The sequence below is a fragment of the Brassica rapa genome, chromosome A05, assembly GCF_000309985.2.
Source record: "Brassica rapa cultivar Chiifu-401-42 chromosome A05, CAAS_Brap_v3.01, whole genome shotgun sequence".
NCBI lineage: Eukaryota > Viridiplantae > Streptophyta > Magnoliopsida > Brassicales > Brassicaceae > Brassica > Brassica rapa.
The window spans coordinates 19694613-19711856 of NC_024799.2; the positions used below are offsets into that span (position 1 = coordinate 19694613).

The window sequence follows — 17244 nt, forward strand, 5'->3', positions numbered from 1 at the left end:
TATTCTTGTGAAAATCCAATGTAGTTAAGCCTGGTTCAACGAACAAATTAATCCGGTTGATTTGACCCAACGCCACACGCTAGTTTCCCTCTCTACTGATGGTCAACAAGAATTTAGCTGGTTTTGACTTGTGATTTAGGACTAAGACGCCAAGGTTCCAAAAATATTCGATGCATTTGAATGATTGATTAACAGTCGCATTTGAATGATGCATAAAGTGGTTGAGATTTGATCCAACACATCTACAAACTTGGTTTACTCCAAAGACCTAATGATATTTGGAATTTGTCACAAGGGTCACAACATACACTAGAGTGATCCAAAATGTTTTCTTTAAAACTAGATTAATGTCGATAAACTATGAGACCGGACTAACCCATTAGCGCAACACTCATGTATGCATTAGCCTTCTAATCACCTGCAAACTCATAGATAAATCTCTCTTTACAAATTAACTTCTAAGTTAAGATGTTGAACTTTGCTAGTAAAACTAGAATAGTCTAGTATCTAGAGGTGTTGGGGCCTAGTGATGGTTGTTAAACTCTAGAGGTCTTAATTAATGTCAGTGTGTAGTAAGTAACAAATCTACTATAAGAGTGCTTGTGCAAGAGAGTGTGAGATATGAGAGTATATATGGTTTCAACAATGAAGTTTCTCTCATCTCTCATCATTCCATCAAACCGAGAATCAAAAACAAAGAGGAGAATGATAATGGAAACCTGATTCAAATAAAAGTTGAACACTTTTGACTACTAAGAAAGTTGACATTATCTCATAAGATACTTACCAAGATTACTGATTACAAAACACACCAATGACTAAAAAGTTAATCTCAAAGACTTAACCGAAAAGATAGCTCATAAGATAATTACTAAGATTACTGATTATAAAACACACAAAGACTAAAAGTTGAGCCCAAAGACTTAGAATTAATTAACAGAAGAGATGTTTCAATATCAAAGAAATTTTTTAAACTTTCAACCCTAAATTGCCAAGTTGAGATTACATTCACACAACCTTGAACCTCATGAAAAAGCCTCTCTTTTCATCCCACCAAGCTTCACCAAACAATGTTCCAGTCGCCCGATCCCTAATAGTAATCAGCTTCGGTCCCATCTATAACAACATATCCACACTTATTCATCTGACCAACACTCAAAACGCTTGCCACAATCCCCGGAACGTAAAGCACATCCTTGATCGTCTTCATCTTCCCTTCCCTTGTCACGATCCTCACATCTCCTATCCCTTGTGCCTCCACAGTACTCCCATTGATGAACGTTACCTTCTCTCTCTTTGTCTTATCCAGAGTGGTGAAATACTTCTCGTGTGGAGTCATATGGTTCCTGGTGTTGGCCTCCGATCCTCCTTCCTTCCGTTGAGCGGTTGACGTCATCCTAATATCTCCCATGGCGTTTGATTGTCTCCGAAAGCTCTGATACCAATTCTAGAACCAAGGTAGCTCGATATCAAATCTTATGAACACAAGAATATGTGAAACTCAAATAAGAAACTCTTCTTATTAATCTCTCTCAATGCTTTAGAAAATCACTCAATACTAAAGCTCTCACAAACTCATAAAATTCACAAGTTATGCAACACACTTGCATCTCCTTGTATATAACTTATAATTTTCTAAACTCATTAGGTAACACAAATAGATATTTTCCTAATCCTTAAAGATATCCATCATACATTAGAATTAGGTAGCTTGCATCTCAAATTACTTCAAGCTTACTTCAACAGCTCTGACCTCCTTTTGTCTTTTCAACATTCTACATATGGCATCGGCTGGTAATGATTCAAGCACACCAAGATGCTTACGAAGTCTGTTAAAGTCCGAAGACTATCATCATCACATGAATCTGACAGAGAAGTGAACAATTTAGTTATAGCTTCACAATCAGACGACGATCCAACCTCCAGTACCTTCAAAAGTTTATCAAAGGTCTCCACTGGCAATGATTCAAACATATCAAGAATCAAAAGAAGACGGCTAAAAGACAGATTCTGCATGGCCATGAGTTGGTCCCCCACCGGAACTGCACCATCATATGAATCTGACAGCGAGATTAGCTTGGTTGTAGCTTGAAATTTGGATTTGGTATCTGCAAAATGAGGATCAGTAGAGATCTTCAAAACTCTATCAATGTATGATGAGAAGCGTTCTCTAAAGTCGATTTGAAGTTGTTCAAAGTCCTTTTGCAACTTGGCTTGCTCGTTGCTTTCTTGTAGAAGGTCCCAAAGATCTTTGGCTGAAGCAGCGTGGAGTGTCTGTCTGAAAACAGAATCTGGTACAGAACATTGCAATATGTGGATAGCTTTGGTGTTTTTTACAGCAAAATCTCTCCATGGTGAAACATCTTTGGCTTGAATCGTGGCTGCTAACTCTGGCATGCTCAGTGGATTAAGTGGGGCTACGTTCTCAACGACGTCCCAAAGCCCTCTCTCCACTAGGGTAGCTTTCATGATTGGAGCCCAAGCTTCATAGTTTAGGTCATCGAAAACAACTTCTTTTGTGGAGTCGGTTCGTTCGCTGTCGCCATAGCTGTGATCGTCAAGGTTTCTCGACTTTTCTCTTTGTAAATTATATGTACTAGGTTAAGACGGCTCCCCATGAACATCTATATATATAAAGTATTATATGTCTTTACATGTTATGAATAATAAATATATATTGAATAATTAAAAGTCAGTAACTAGGAGTATTACATATATAATTAAATTGATAGGATATGTAATTGAATTTAAATGATTTAACATACATAGTATATTTTAATATTAATGTTTATTAAATGATATTTTCTATTCGTATCTTTTTTAATCATTTGTATCTTTTATAGCAAAAATTTTAAATTATTGATAACAAAATTTTTATTGTGGGATTAATAGTTTTAATAATTTATAATGTTTTAAAAAATTAAGTTTTCAATGTTCGTTCAAAGTAAATTACTAAAATATTTATGTATTTTATATGATTTATAGTTTAATTTAAAACATATATATATATACAGTATTCTTTAATCTTAAAAATAATTAAATTAGACTTCTTACTTATATGATTTTGTAAGCATTTGTATTTTATCATAACAAAAATTTTAAACCATGGATCACAAAATTTGAATGTGAGACTTTTAACAGTTTTAGTAATTCATAGTCATTTTTTAAAATTCAAAATATAACATATACAGAAAAATCTAAATTTTTATTATATGGTTATTGTGGTTTATTTATTTATTTTAATAGTTTAAAATTAAACAAATACTAGGATAAGACCTGCTCCTTGCGCAGAGTAAATTTATATGAAAATTATTTAAGAAATATTTTATGGAAAAAAATTTATATTATTGATCGAATTAATATATTTGGCCCTTAAACAATTTTTTAGAACTTTTTTTGTTAATTACATAATTTGTTTACTAATGAACTGATCCCATTTTTAAAAATATTTTAGGTCAAAAAATTATTTATCACATAAGAACCTAACATTTAGGCCGAAGAATCTCATGCCTACTATTTTGGTTACAATGAAACTATGTCAGTTCGGTTTTATATCATGATTTAGCAATTTAAAAGTTAATTATGTTATGAGAAGTTTACGTTCACGTGCCAATCCTATATATCTTCGATATTTTTCTCTTTTTTGTGTCATTTTGGTTATTGCTCGATATAAATATTGACTTTTCAGTTTATTCTCATTTCTTTTTTTTATTTTGGCCTGAGATGTATAAAATGTTTAAGATTCAAAATTATTAAAGAGATACATATTTAGGTTAAGATCTGCGTCTTGTGCAGAATAAATACTTATTTTATATTTTTCTGCATATTATGAAATAATAAAATAATAATCATATATATTAAATAACTAAGAAATCAATTACTATTATGTAATAAATTGGCTTGCACATATAAATCAAATGAACGCTCTTGTTTATTCCCAATCATTTTAGAATAAATAAATCAAAACAATCAATCTTATCTATCGTATATGATATATAATTAAATTTAAACGGTATGAAGTATATATATATATATATATTTTAACATAGACACCTATTAAAATAAAATTATTTATTTATATGATTTTATTATCATTGTATCTTATTATAGAAAAAAATTTAAACAATGATCACAAAAGTTTATTTGAGACTTTTAACAATTTTAGTAATTTATACTCTTTTTGAAATTGGGTCCCAGGTTGCGGTTACGGCCCTCCCACCAATTCCGGGGAGATGGTGTTTTACAGATGGTTCCTGGAAGGAGAATGAAGTCTTTTCTGGGCAAGGTTGGTTAAGCACTTTAGAAGGTTTCGAAGGGCTGTTAGGAGCAAGGAATGTTCGAACTTGTCTATCCCCTCTACATGCGGAGATGGAAGCACTAATTTGGGCAATGGAATGCATGAAAAATTTACGCCAGTTTCAGGTTACATTTGCAACGGATTGTTCTCAGTTGGTGAAGATAGTTTCGGAACCAGAAGAATGGCCAGCATTTGCAAGTTATTTGGAAGATATTAAATCCCTGAAAGAGGTTTTTACACGTTCGGAGATTATCTATGTACCAAGAACGCAAAATTCAAGAGCGGATAGCCTAGCACGCAGTGTCAGGAAACAACCGTCATTTGTCGTTCACATGGATCAACATCTACCGGAGTGGTTCACAGAGTCAGTATGAGTCTGTAGTTGATGACAAAAAAAAATACTCTTTTTGAAAAATTCAAAATACAACATATACAAACAAATCTAAATTTTTAATATATGATTAATGTAATTGTGTAATTTATTTTAATAGTAAAAAATTAAACAAAAATGATAGAAAGCATACAAATTATTAGCAAATCTTCATTATTTAAAATCATTAATTACTATATATATCATAATCACATCAGGTAATTCCATAGATTTTATTTAAGAAAATAATATATAATAAATAATCATCTTGCTTTAGTTAATATCATATGATATCATACAGTTGGTGTTAAATGTTTCTAGTGAGATATAAAAATCGAATTGGACCAACATGTTTTTCAATTTCAATGTGAGACTGACATGTATGATTAATTAACTACCTAATTGATTGACACATAAGTAAGAGGTCTTTTTTTAATTATTACAAAATTGAGATTACATTTTTTCAAATGTTTCTCAATTAATATATAGGGGACAATATAAGATATAATATTTTTTTATTAAATCTTTATTATTCAAAATCATTAATTGTCATATATACTTTTGCCACATTAGGTAATTCTGTAACTTTTATTTAAGGAAATAGTAAAGAACATTAATAATGAATTTATGATTATATTAATAAAAAATTTATTATATAATTAGATGAAACAACTTATTTTATTTTTCTAATGAGTGTGCAGGTTGCTGCATTGTCATTATGTTAGGACGTTCCAGCAGAATAAGAACACAGAGGGTTTGTGTTTGCGAGGGTGAGAGTGAGAGATAAAGATATAATCTTGTGATTTAGTGGATTGCTTGATGCCTGTGGAAGAGGCCTAAACCTCAAGTTTATAACTAAAATACATTCTTCAAATCTGATATATACTGGCCGGCTAAAAGAAAATTGGTCCAATGAGTACTGAAAATATATTTTCTTGTACGAAACCATCGAAAAAAACTTATTCCTGTAGGTTAAACGCATGTTACAAACCAGATCAACTAGTGATCTCTCAGAACATTCTCAAAAGCCCAAAAAACACGACAAATCAAATTCAAAACGTGACAGAAAAGAGAGCACTCGCTCACTGGAATTTACTCTTCTGTACACTAAAAGTGGAAAAGTGCAGAGAAGCTTGAGGAGACGTCTTACTCTACTCTCTCACCTCTCCCGACAACGTTCCCTCCTCTTCTTCCCCATCGAACTCTTGTTCTACACCTTTCACCTGCACCAAATCTCTTTCATTAGAAGAAGAGTACAGTCTCCAGTTCTTGATTCTTCAATGGTTACTTAACACCACAACATTAACACAGACAGAGAGAGAGAGGTGTAGCACTATACAATCTATTGTAAGAAACTGCTTAGGAGGATCCAAACTTACCTCGGGTACATAATGCATCAGCATGTTTTCTATTCCAGATTTCAAAGTAACAGATGAGCTTGGACAACCGCTACAAGCTCCTTGCATCCTCAACTTCACTATTCCGCTTTCACTGTTCAACCGCCACCCAAATGATTTTACTAAAGAGATAAAAAGAACAAAGAGAGAGAGACGATGGAGGAAGTAAACTTACGGATCAAACCCACAATACTCAATGTCCCCACCATCATCTTGGACTGCTGGTCTGATGCGAGTTTCTAAGAGTTCCTTGATCATTGCCACGGTTTCAGAGTCATCCTGAATTACAAAAATACAACAACACTTGTTACCCCCACATGCTAATCTAGCATCCAATATATTAAACAATAAATTAACAGAACATCATATTTATGGTCTCTCCCTCAATGAAAGTTTGTCAGGCAAAGCTACTACTTCAAGATCCTAACTCATATTTCATCAGCTCTCACAAAAGCAACTGGCAAACTATATGAGAAAACAGACACCCTGACCAGAAGAAAATGTAAAACTATACTCTTCACAAAGACTAACTAAAGAAAAGGATATAAAGATAAATAGGGAGAGAAGAGTTTTACGTCGTTGATGGCAGTGTCCTTGGCAGCAGCAGCTTGTGAGTCGAGAAACAAAGGCTGGCCAGAGGAGTAGAAATCCATGACAGCTGCAAAGATCTCAGGCTTGAGGATATCCCACGATACATCATCAGACTTTGTCACAGTGACGAAATCAGACCCAAAGAAAACTCGAACCACACCTGCAAGAAAGAAGCACATTGAAAGAACAGAGTCTTTTTCTAACAAACAGATAACAAAAATACCGTCAATGGAGTAAATGGACTTGGCTAATGGTGAGCCTAGAGCTGAACGAACGTTAGGGAAATCAGCACTTCCAACCTCCATGACTGGTTTGCCAGGATAAAACATGAGAGAAGAAGGATTCGGAGTGGATTGTGTTTGGATAAACATCGTCCTTCTCTGCCCCCCTGCTCCATGAGATAAGATAACCTAGTTAGACCCTTAAAAAAGACTGCTATTATCAAAGAGAACAACAACAAGTCCCAGTCTTTAAGATCGCAATGATATACGAAAGCAAACAACCAAAGAAGATCCAAACCTCCGAGAAAAGCCCATTTCTGAGGAAGTAAAGAAGAAGATCTCGAAGAGGAGGTGAGATCACGTGAATTGGTCGGAAAGTGCGTTGCCGCCGAGATGAAGAGCGAGCGATGAAGAGAGGAAGACGACGAAGCAAGCTTACTACTTCCTCTAGAAATGATCTCACGACCACCGAGTCGCGAAAGAGAATTCACAATCCTCGCAATCCCTTTCATTGCTTCCTCGCCGCCTAATTGCAGACCGGACCGGATTAAAAAGACGGAACCTTTTGTGACGGATTGTCGGAGAGAGAATTGTATTTGTCCTGAACTATTCACCCGCTTAGGGGTATATATGTAAATAGTGTACACATTGAGGATGAAAATTGACTTTTCAAAGAACAAGTCTTTTTTTTTTTTTTTTTAAACACCAAAGACAGAGTCTTTATGTTATTACAATCGGCAAATTCTATGTTATATCATCAGCCATGGATTGAACAAAAAGGCATCAGCTTTGTCACTTTTCAAATAGTTTCTACAACTCAGAACTCGTCTCTCTTCTCTTGTGTCTGAAAGGTTTGGTCTTGGCCACATCTACTACTATCATCCACCCGTTTATAATCTGCGCAAGAGAGAAATAACCAATAAACATCTGAGTCAAGTGTCTTTCCTTCTCTCTTTATCACATTCATGTTTAGGTTTACCTTTCCATTCATCTCTTCTAGTGCAACGCTGGCAGCTTCCTCTGTTGTGTACTCTATAAAGGCGTAACCTTTTGATCTCTTTGATATCTTATCCATAATGATTTTGACTGCAGATTTCAAGTATAACATATAGGCTGTGATTATTTATCTTTGTTCCCAGTCATCGATGTTTTTGAAGTGTGAATTGGATAGTAGTAAATAATAAAGTACCTTCCACTAGTTCACCAAATCCTTCAAATGCAGCGCGCAATGTCTTCTCAGATGTGTAGAAAGACAGTCCTGAAAAAAGTTGAGAAACCCCAAGATACATGTTCTATCAGAATGAATTAGGCAAGCATGAATTTTTCATCAAACGCTGCGAAGATTGTGCCACTTAACAGATTATGCAATGCTATCAAAAGCATACATACAATCTCAAGTGTTCACATACCAGTTATAAACAGCTTCTTCGTCTTAACAGGAGGAGACTCTGAACTTTCTCTTGAATCTTCTTGTGTACTATTATCGCCTTTTCGAAAAGAAAAAGAGAGACACAATTGCAACAAAAGTGAGATTCATACATATCCATCAAATCAGCTGAAAGGTAGGGTTGTCACTGGGTAAGATCAGTATCCAAGAGACAGACCTTCATAGTCTTTGTTTAGTGACTCGAACTTGTTATCCGGAACAACAGCAAGAACACCAGGTACACCTGTGCATCAATCAAAACACATCTCTTCTTCATCTGTTAACTTAATTCAGGGAAACAAAAACATTGTTGTCTGAATCACAAACCAGCTAACTCCTCGGCGCATGTTTCATCGAGATCACAACAAAAACCGAATTTGGACTTCCAAGAAACATGATAAAGACACATCTGTGCATCTTTTTCACTGCAGAAGCAAGGGTTACCAAAATGCTGTTAAAATCTGAAGGAGACAATAGCTTTCCCAAGACAAAGAAACTCACTTCCACAAAACCTTGGATAGTAGTTGAACACAATGATCAACCATCTGTGCTTTAGTAACAATCCCAACTCCTGGCTTGTCTATCCGGACCATCCAATGTTTCACTGTCCCGTGATCAAACAAGGAAACACCAGTCTGGTTCCCAATGCCATAATTCTTATTCCCTGAACTGTAACCAGCTTCAGGTCTAACAGATAGTACTCCAGGCAAGCCTAAGTTCATAAACAAACAATTAAAACACTTAAAAAAAAGTGACCACTAAATAAACAGAATCTGCTTGTATAAGTTACAATGGCATCAAGCATGAAACATATTAACACTCACGAGCGAGCTGGCGTGAAGCCTCTTCGTCGATATGACAACAAAACCCGAAATGGGTATCAAAGGAAGCATCATATATACTCATCTGCGCATCCTTTTCGCTGCTGCGAAACAACATAAAAGGTAAGCAAAGCAGAAGAAACAAAAAGAAGAATGAGCAGAAGAAAAGAAACCTACTTGCCCAGCACTTTCGCAAGAATCTCGACATAGTAATCTACAATATCGGATTTTGAAGAAACCCCTTGTGGAGGTTTATCCAATACCACCATCCAATAGGTGTTTTGGGAGAGAGTAGTAGAAGAAGACGGTGCGGATACTGCAGAGGAGGAGTATACAAGGTGTGATGAGGAAGAGATATAATTCTTACGAAAAGTTCCAAACTTTATGTTGGGAGAAAAAGAAGACGAAGGGTTATTGAGAGTGAGTGAAGGAGAGTTGGAGAAGGGGAGGAAGAAGGAAGCGGAAGCAATAAGAGCTTCCATGGGAACTCTCCTTCAAGCTTCTTGCTTTGTTTCCTCTGCTCTTTTCTTTGTTATCACTATTTAAACCGATAATTGAATTTAAACCGATAACAAAATTAAACCGAATTAAGTATACTATTAAGGGTCCAATTAGCATTTTTTTTATAAAAAAAATTAGATCTATACTATTAAAAGAGAAAAAATTTTTAAAAAAACTACCTATAAAAAGTTGTTGGACCAATTTACTAGAAAATTAGTATTTGGTATTTACCTTAATTAGTCAAAATATATCAATATTATTAAAGTATGATATTTCCTAATATTACTCCTACAATATCTCTGAATTCAACAAATTAATGCCGTAATCAGTTGAATTAGTTATAATTTTTTATGTTATTTAGTTAATCACCAGTATGCAATATCATTTACATATAATTTTCACTCCATCTTATATGCTCCATCGCCGTCAATTCATAAGTAGGTCTATATATGAATTCCATTAGTTCATACCACACAATCTTACTTTTGCCAATTAACGCATCTATTAATCCACACATTGCAAAATTATCAAACTGAACACATACTCTATTCTAAGTTTCAACCAACCCGATGCTAGCCATCAAAACCAAATTACACAATACTAATTTTTCTGAGAAATATATATGTTTTCCTATCTAAAAATCTCTCATACACAATATGCACATCTTAAATGTAACCAATTACAAAACTATCACAACAAAGCAGGGGCGGACCTAGAAAATAATTTAACATGTGGCACAATTTATATATCTATATGTATATTTATTAAAATATTAAATATAATTTCTTTCATTATATTATATATATTTTTTAAAGTTACATTAGTCACTAAAAGTATACATTTTATAAATTTCAGAAAATAGATCAATTGAAAGATAAATTTTTTTTGTAAATTTTTAAATTTCCATTTTAAGTAATATTATAAAATTATATATAGAACATTATATTTTTATTACAAAAAGGTAATTCATTTTAGTTTTTCTTATTTTAATCTAAGTACTGAAAAAAGGTAATTCATCTAAGGTAATTCATTTTAGTTTTTCTTATTTTAATCTAAGTACTGAAAAAAAATTAATTCCATTATATATTTTTTTTATTTTGGAGAAAGTAATATAAGAGAAAGGAAAGAAAAGAAAACAATTGTAAACAAACATAATTTTAGGTAGCAAAATAAATGGTAAATGGAAATGTGATTAAAAGTGTAGAAAGAAATTAAAAAATGGACGTTTGGTGGACTCGAACACACAGAGAGTGGGGCACAACAAAATCTTTGAGCCATATGAGCTACACAATAATATATGTTTTTCAATGTCACAAGAGATATATATTATTTAGTATGTGGCATGTGCCACACACTCAACACACCTGGGTCCGCCCCTGCAACAAAGTATACCATTCTAATTTTGTATACCAAACCATTATAACCATCAGAAATAATTTATATAACGGTCTAACCTTCATAAATAATTTTAATATTATTTCGGGTATTTAAGATCCAAAAAATTCAAAGTACATGAAAATTAAAAAATATATTGAAAATCCAAACAAGTACCCGAAAATATTCAAATATCAAAAAACACCAAAATTTTACTTGAAATCTGACCGAGAAACCAAAAAATACCCAAAATTTTATCCAAATATCCAAAATATATTTTTAAAAAATTTGAAATTTTACTCAAAAATAAGAAATTATATTGAAAACCAAACACAAAACTTAAAAAATATTGGTAATACCGAAAACATATTTGAAATACCCTAATATACACAAAACATTTTACATAGTTTAGGTACCAGATTAGATCTCGGGTAGGACTAAAACTTAAATCGAGATCCACAGGTCCAAAAAATATCTAATATGTACTTTGTCGTGGACCTGAATTCGAACCAAACCTATATTATCATGTCGATTTTGGTTCGATTTTTTGGGTTGGATGATATGTCAGGCCTGAAAAGAGTTACATAAGAGTGTACGTAAAAAAATTTAAATAAAGTAACTCATAAATTATATAATTTAAATTTACTTTTTAATGTATCACGATTTTGTAACATAATAGTGTATAACAATTCTTAAATACTAATTCATTTCAAATTTGGTTTATAATAAAAAAATCTGCATTTTCGAAGCGCGGATCAAAATCTAGTTATTGTCTTAAAATAACATTACAAAAAGCATTTATCAAAAATATGAAACTAAAATACCTGTAAAATTTAGAGTTTAGCTTTTAGAATTAAAAATTCAGTATTCAAAGTTTATTATTAAAAAAATATATAACTAAAATACTTGTAAAATTTGAAGTTTAGCTTTTGGAATTAAAAATTAAAAATTCAGTATTCAAAGTTTAATATTTAAAATAAGTAATTATGTATATGAAATTTATTACTATTTGCTAAAGATAATTTAACCAATCTAGTGAACGTATTTTTAATGGGATTTGGCAATAAATCCAAGCAGTTTAACCGGAGATAGAAGAACTGTGCTAATCCGACCTGAGTCCGACGGTTTAAAAGAAAACCGGGAATCTTTCTGTTATAACCAAAAAAAAAAACATTGGATCTGTAAGAAAAAAAATCTGAAAAAACAAAACTCTTCGTCTCGAACAGGAGAGATGAAGAAGCATGCCGGAGCCGAGAAGAAGAGGGTTAAACGATCGTTAGGATCTGCATCCTCCACCGCTAGAGATTCCGGTTCCGATCCTCCAGCTAGGGTTTGCTTCTCTCTTCTCTCATTATACGCTAATCTCTTTCAGACAAAACACTGTGTTTAGGTTACCTTTCCCTTTTGTTTGGATCCGTAGAATGAATCTGTGACGATAATAAAATAAAATTTGATTACTGTTTTCTAAATTGTATGTAAAATGTGCAGATATGTTATGTGTGGAATGTTACATTGTTGAAAGTTTGAGTCTTTGGCCATTTGTAATGTGAATTGATCCTTTTTTTTTGTTGGTTTAATAGAAGCAAGGTGTGAAGAAGGATGTGTTTCAGTTGTTTGCTGAGAAAGTTAGAGACAACAAGGGGTTGGAATCAAGATGGGCTGTTATGGAGGAAGCACGAGTCGAATACTTCAGAGGCAAAGACTTCGTGAGCTTCTTGAAGAATCACCCCGAGTGTAAAGAGATTCTTGAAGAAGATAAAGACCTTGACGCTGAAGATATCGCCAATGTGTTGTTGGGGAAGAACCTTCTTGTCCGTTGTGATCGTGTTACTAAAACTCTTCGTCCCGGGAAGAAAAAGCTGTCTACTTGGCCTGCTCATCTGGAGATCTTCCGTGTAAGTTTGTTTGGTGTTGTTCATATGCATTCAATAGCTTTAGGGTTTCATGCTTTGATTTGGTTTTTGATCTTTGTAATGCACAGGATGATCAAGCTTTCTCTGAAACTGATGCATTTTTTGCATGGACGTTTGAGAAAAGGCATCCGCTCTGGCAAACGCTTTTGTCCTTCTTCTGGCCTGTATTGACTCTCGCTATTTGTTTGTTTCCTGTGTACCCACACCGTTGCAAACTCATTGTTCTCTACTCATGTGCTGGCATTCTTTTGATGATTCTCTCCTTGCTTTTCGGTAAGCTCTCTATATATAATCTGTTTCATGTGCTCGTCTTCTGTAATCTTCACCTTAAAAGTCACTTATCACTGCTAAGTAATGATTTACTTTATATAGATGCTGAAAATGATTTTTCTTCTTGATCACCCTGAATGGTGCAGTGAGAGCAGTTGCTTTTGGTGCTATGTGGATACTTCTTGGAAAGCGTGTCTGGTTCTTCCCCAACATTCTTGCGGAGGAAGCCACATTGAAGGAACTGTTCCGTTTCTGGCCAAAGAAAGACGAGGAAGAACCTCCCAAGTGGACATCTCGACTTTTCTACACAGTTGTGGCTGTTGTTGTTGTCATGCTGCTCAGGCGCCATGCCCCTGATGAGGCTGCTCGGGCCAGGTACGGAACTTAAACCAAGACAACATCATTTGATTCCCTCTCTTCAAGAGAAGATTGTTCTCTCTAATTGCTAATATGCTATTGCTATGAGTTCTCTGCTTGACTGAATATTTACGGTTTTTAGAGGCTGACTTGTGATAACTTTGTGTGCATACAGGTACCAAAGAAGGATGTCAAACATCATTGATGATGTCCTTGAGTGGTCACCAAAGCTAGCACTCTCTGGTTTGATGGAGAATCAGCCACCTGTGAACATCACAGAGGCGGCTAACAACTCCTCAGATGCAGCAGCAGGTCCCGACCATACTGAAGATGCTGATCTAGACGAAACTCAAGACGAGGAGGAAGCTGAAGACTTGGCCAACTCGGATATAAAAACATAAAAAAGAAATAGATAAACATAAGTCACTGTAACAATAAGCGTGACCAAGACTAAGTTTAGTACTTATAAGAAAGTCTTGAAAGATTTTGTGGGTATTCAATTACTCTTTTTTCAGTTTGCACACTTTGGAATTTAATTTTAAACACATAGTTTTGGATTCAAAAATGTGCTAAAGAGAGTTGACAAAAGAAAGCAGTAACATTTGACATATCACAAAAGAAGAAAAACACAGAAGTATTTGTACAGGGGACTCTTCAATGGCTGCTACCAAATAAGCCAACAAAGAGAAAGCCAAGAATGAGTTGCCAGTGGAGATGTCATTTGATGGCTAGACGAGCTTGAGAAGTATGGTTTGAGGAAATGCTGTTCCATTGTTGCCCTGAACAGTCTTCTGCTTCTTCCCTTCTCTTAGAAGCTGAGCTTTGCATCTCTTCAGACTGTTTTCTACACTCATCATTCCAGGCTTCAGGTTGGTCAGAGTGAGATGACGTCGGGGACTGAGTAGCATTGTTCTTTTCTCCAGGTTTTGGCTTTGAAGCTTCGGTGTTAGTTTTCTTTGCAAACCGTCCTCCAGTGCCCCTAGGCCTCCTCATAGCATGCTGATGCCGAGATTCATGGAGATAAGGCTGTGTAGCATGATGCAGTGAGCAGTGTGGTGAGTTCACATTTAGATTAGAGCAATTGAGAAACTAATAATAATAATTCATGGTAAATGCAATTCACCTTTCTGGATTTGATTAGCTTCATTTCAAGCTCTGCCTTGGCGCGTGCTTGCCTTCGCCTCAGAATGGCCTGGTACTGTTTAGCATTAACATAAACTGGTTCCTGTGCCACCTCAGGAGGCAGTGGCATTCTTGAATGAGGCATCCCACCATACGGAACATAAGCCTGATAAGGGAAACTGATAGCTTATCACGAAAGTCGCATGGAGAGCATAAATCTTGTCACAAAATTAACTAACTAAACGCATGTAATTGTTTATTTGTAACAAAATTATTACACGCCATGAACGCTGTTAAACCTGCTAAGCTTTAGCACCTACGATTAATAGAATATTTTATTCTCACAATCCAATAGAGACACACCATCCAAAATAGTCTTAACGTAGAAAAAATAGTAGTTGGGGATTAAGGAAAGATTTATATATACGACGGTAATAAAGTTATAATACCATGGGATAGGCTCCCATCATTCCAGCATAATAAGGATCCTGGTATGGATTTGAGGATGCCCATCCCTGCATGTTCCATAACCAAAAAACTTGAACGGTAAGCAACCACAGCTAAATAAAAGCAGAATAGAAAATGTAATCAGCTTTACAACTGTGTGGCTAACAGGTTGAGGGTGAGGAGGTCCTGTGACGCCAACATGCACAAGTTCTTGACTTTTTTCACTGTAATCTCCAGCTGCATATCGAAAACACAGTACCAAAACTTGTTAGCAAATCTACAAAGCGTAAGCACCGGAGAGAAGAGAAGTCAGTGCACCTGATTCTTGGGGAGAGATTGTGACTTGTGGTGATTCCTTGTTACCATTTTCATCTTTATGAGATGGTGACTTGGACCCGTTCGTTGATTCCCAATTGTCTTGGCTCTCCAACGCTATAGACTTCTCTACAGCTTCCTCCACTAAAGAACTTGCGTTGCAGGCAGCAGCAGCAGCACGTTGCCAAGGGTTTAAACTATTTATGGAGTGATGATGAACCGCCTCTGAAACGATCTGATTCCCACCGTCAGGTTTCGAATGCATGTCTTCACTTTCCTACTCAAAATCTGATTGTTAGTGATGAAATTTCAACTACACAGACCTAAAAGTCAATACAAATATCACAAATTTCAACTCTCACAAACTCTAAAAACGATTCAGTAACAAGTAAGCAGGCAAAAACCCAGAAACAATCAATGATTGAATTCACCAAATCAGATAGAAATTTCAGAACTTTCAAGGGAAGAGGAAGAGACAGAGCAAAACCCTAAGAACAACAAAAGGGTCTAAGCAGCTCATGCAATCAACGAATTGGTAATAATCGGAAATTTTCAACATACCATTCAATCAAAGAGCGAACACACCGTCTCGGAAGAGTCTTACGAGTGATTGAAGGAGACGAAGAGGAACGATCTGAGGAGAGGAAGAAAGAAAAAAATATAATTTTTGTGGAATTGAGTTGAATTAAAGTATTTTATTTTTTGTTTCGATCGTCGTAGGAATTTACAACATAAGTTTTGTTCCGTTTTGAATCTTGGTTCCACGTGTTCGCCACGTGAACGGCGGCAACATTAATTCTTTTATGTTTGTGGATAGATGTTAAATATGATAAATTCGATTGCGAGAAGTTTTATGGGCCTATAACGGGCTTCAAAGTCCTAAACTAAGGACCATTATCTTAATTTTTTGTATACGTGGGAAGTTTCACGACAAGAGTGGATTTTTTCGGCACAACTTCAATTTTCATTATCAACATTGTTCGGAACTACATCATAGTTTAATTTTAAAGCTGGCATATCTGCATCTATCACTGACTTTAACCAATATGGCACTATAGAATACAACTTAGGAACATAATTCATAAAAGAAAAAGCTTTCTTTGTTATCCCATATGCGGTATGCCGTTTTATTCCCATCGCTAGAGTAGTACTCGACCATGTAGCTTCGGTTTGTCGAAAGGGAGTGGGTGATCTCCTGAATGGATTATGTTTCAATCTACCTTTATTCAATAGAAATAGAAATCAAAGAATGATAACTGAAATAGTTTATTAAAATTTTGTTGTGCAAGAAATAAAATAGAAGAATTTGAAATTAAAGATATATAAAGGGAACTGTAATATGATTATGTTCAACTCTATTATTGATTTCGGTTGCAATTGATGTGCCAACTTTTTTTTGATAAACATAATTTATTTATTACAAATAGAACAAACTGAAACAGAAATCTATATTATGTAATTAAGATAGTTTTTAACTAATGTAATTAAAATAGTTCGATTTTTGTCAAAAAGAGATTAAAATAGAAACGAATGAGTAGAAAGAATAAGCGAAAATTTTAATTTAACTAAAAAGAAAGAGCAATAATTATTTTATCATAAAATGGCTATTTAGTTAAACATAAATAGCAGTTTTGTAAAATTTTGTAACAGATACAACTTTATAGAATAGCAAAATCTTTATATTAACTCTGTTCTTTTACAAGACGCGGACGCAGCGGCTTGCGGCCAAAAACTGAGCATCAAAATAAACAAAAAAATGGTGGAAAATCAATGAAGCTGACGCTGCGATTATTTTTGCGAAGGTTTCCGGTGTCGTTTGTGA

General features: G+C 34.6%; 4 protein-coding genes across 10 annotated transcripts; 1 reads left to right on the top strand and 3 right to left on the bottom strand.

The window, feature by feature from the left end:
- Positions 1 to 5573: 5573 nt before the first annotated feature.
- Positions 5574 to 7653, bottom strand: LOC103869214 (nifU-like protein 4, mitochondrial). Of its 2 annotated transcripts, XM_009147279.2 has the most exons (6): positions 7175 to 7468; positions 6879 to 7043; positions 6640 to 6815; positions 6240 to 6343; positions 6047 to 6158; positions 5574 to 5890 (listed from the first exon to the last, which is right to left on the bottom strand). In XM_009147279.2, exons 1-6 carry the CDS (start codon positions 7386 to 7388, stop codon positions 5819 to 5821), a joined length of 843 nt encoding a protein of 280 aa, XP_009145527.1. In that variant the 5' UTR covers positions 7389 to 7468; the 3' UTR covers positions 5574 to 5818. The 2 variants fall into 2 exon arrangements, with proteins under 2 accessions (XP_009145527.1, XP_033147098.1); XM_033291207.1 differs by having other exon boundaries at positions 6640 to 7043; positions 7175 to 7653.
- On the bottom strand, positions 7537 to 9673 carry LOC103869215 (organelle RRM domain-containing protein 1, chloroplastic). 2 transcript variants are annotated; one of them, XM_009147281.3, is made up of 9 exons: positions 9301 to 9673; positions 9127 to 9224; positions 8804 to 9014; positions 8630 to 8727; positions 8481 to 8546; positions 8286 to 8363; positions 8066 to 8134; positions 7856 to 7962; positions 7537 to 7773 (listed from the first exon to the last, which is right to left on the bottom strand). In XM_009147281.3, the coding sequence occupies exons 1-9, from the start codon at positions 9603 to 9605 to the stop codon at positions 7687 to 7689; spliced, it is 1119 nt and encodes a 372-aa protein (XP_009145529.1). In that variant the 5' UTR covers positions 9606 to 9673; the 3' UTR covers positions 7537 to 7686. The 2 variants fall into 2 exon arrangements, with proteins under 2 accessions (XP_009145529.1, XP_009145528.1); XM_009147280.3 differs by having other exon boundaries at positions 9127 to 9227; positions 9301 to 9671.
- Positions 9674 to 12004: 2331 nt separating this feature from the next.
- LOC103869217 lies at positions 12005 to 14103 on the top strand. Of its 3 annotated transcripts, none has more exons than XM_033291206.1 (5): positions 12005 to 12328; positions 12582 to 12893; positions 12980 to 13184; positions 13328 to 13556; positions 13714 to 14103. In XM_033291206.1, the coding sequence occupies exons 1-5, from the start codon at positions 12230 to 12232 to the stop codon at positions 13937 to 13939; spliced, it is 1071 nt and encodes a 356-aa protein (XP_033147097.1). In that variant the 5' UTR covers positions 12005 to 12229; the 3' UTR covers positions 13940 to 14103. The 3 variants fall into 3 exon arrangements, with proteins under 3 accessions (XP_033147097.1, XP_009145535.2, XP_009145534.2); XM_009147287.3 differs by having other exon boundaries at positions 12005 to 12322; positions 12579 to 12893; XM_009147286.3 differs by having other exon boundaries at positions 12028 to 12328; positions 12579 to 12893.
- On the bottom strand, positions 14039 to 16919 carry LOC103869216 (nuclear transcription factor Y subunit A-9). Of its 3 annotated transcripts, none has more exons than XM_009147282.2 (6): positions 15984 to 16359; positions 15426 to 15699; positions 15259 to 15344; positions 15110 to 15175; positions 14662 to 14826; positions 14039 to 14564 (listed from the first exon to the last, which is right to left on the bottom strand). In XM_009147282.2, the coding sequence occupies exons 1-6, from the start codon at positions 15984 to 15986 to the stop codon at positions 14256 to 14258; spliced, it is 903 nt and encodes a 300-aa protein (XP_009145530.1). In that variant the 5' UTR covers positions 15987 to 16359; the 3' UTR covers positions 14039 to 14255. The 3 variants fall into 3 exon arrangements, with proteins under 3 accessions (XP_009145530.1, XP_009145532.1, XP_009145531.1); XM_009147284.3 differs by having other exon boundaries at positions 14133 to 14564; positions 15274 to 15344; positions 15984 to 16919; XM_009147283.3 differs by having other exon boundaries at positions 14133 to 14564; positions 15262 to 15344; positions 15984 to 16913.
- Positions 16920 to 17244: the final 325 nt, after the last annotated feature.

Bases quoted from the DNA above. Each gene is read 5' to 3' on its own strand.
- LOC103869214 (XM_033291207.1), bottom strand. From the start codon at position 7,388: ATGAAAGGGATTGCGAGGATTGTGAATTCTCTTTCGCGACTCGGTGGT. The intron at 6,159-6,239 runs GTAAGTTTACTT...GCGGTTGAACAG, and splicing joins GAGTATTGTGGGTTTGATCC to TGAAAGCGGAATAGTGAAGT. The intron at 5,891-6,046 runs GTAAGTTTGGAT...GATTTGGTGCAG, and splicing joins TGATGCATTATGTACCCGAG to GTGAAAGGTGTAGAACAAGA.
- LOC103869215 (XM_009147280.3), bottom strand. From the start codon at position 9,605: ATGGAAGCTCTTATTGCTTCCGCTTCCTTCTTCCTCCCCTTCTCCAAC. The intron at 8,364-8,480 runs GTCTGTCTCTTG...CTTTTCGAAAAG, and splicing joins ACTAAACAAAGACTATGAAG to GCGATAATAGTACACAAGAA. The intron at 7,963-8,065 runs GTACTTTATTAT...TGAAATCTGCAG, and splicing joins ATTTGGTGAACTAGTGGAAG to TCAAAATCATTATGGATAAG.
- LOC103869217 (XM_009147286.3), top strand. From the start codon at position 12,230: ATGAAGAAGCATGCCGGAGCCGAGAAGAAGAGGGTTAAACGATCGTTA. The intron at 13,185-13,327 runs GTAAGCTCTCTA...TGAATGGTGCAG, and splicing joins GATTCTCTCCTTGCTTTTCG to TGAGAGCAGTTGCTTTTGGT. The intron at 13,557-13,713 runs GTACGGAACTTA...GTGTGCATACAG, and splicing joins GATGAGGCTGCTCGGGCCAG to GTACCAAAGAAGGATGTCAA.
- LOC103869216 (XM_009147282.2), bottom strand. The intron at 15,345-15,425 runs GTGCACTGACTT...TTCGATATGCAG, and splicing joins AATCTCTCCCCAAGAATCAG to CTGGAGATTACAGTGAAAAA. The intron at 14,827-15,109 runs GTATTATAACTT...TTCCCTTATCAG, and splicing joins TGATGGGAGCCTATCCCATG to GCTTATGTTCCGTATGGTGG.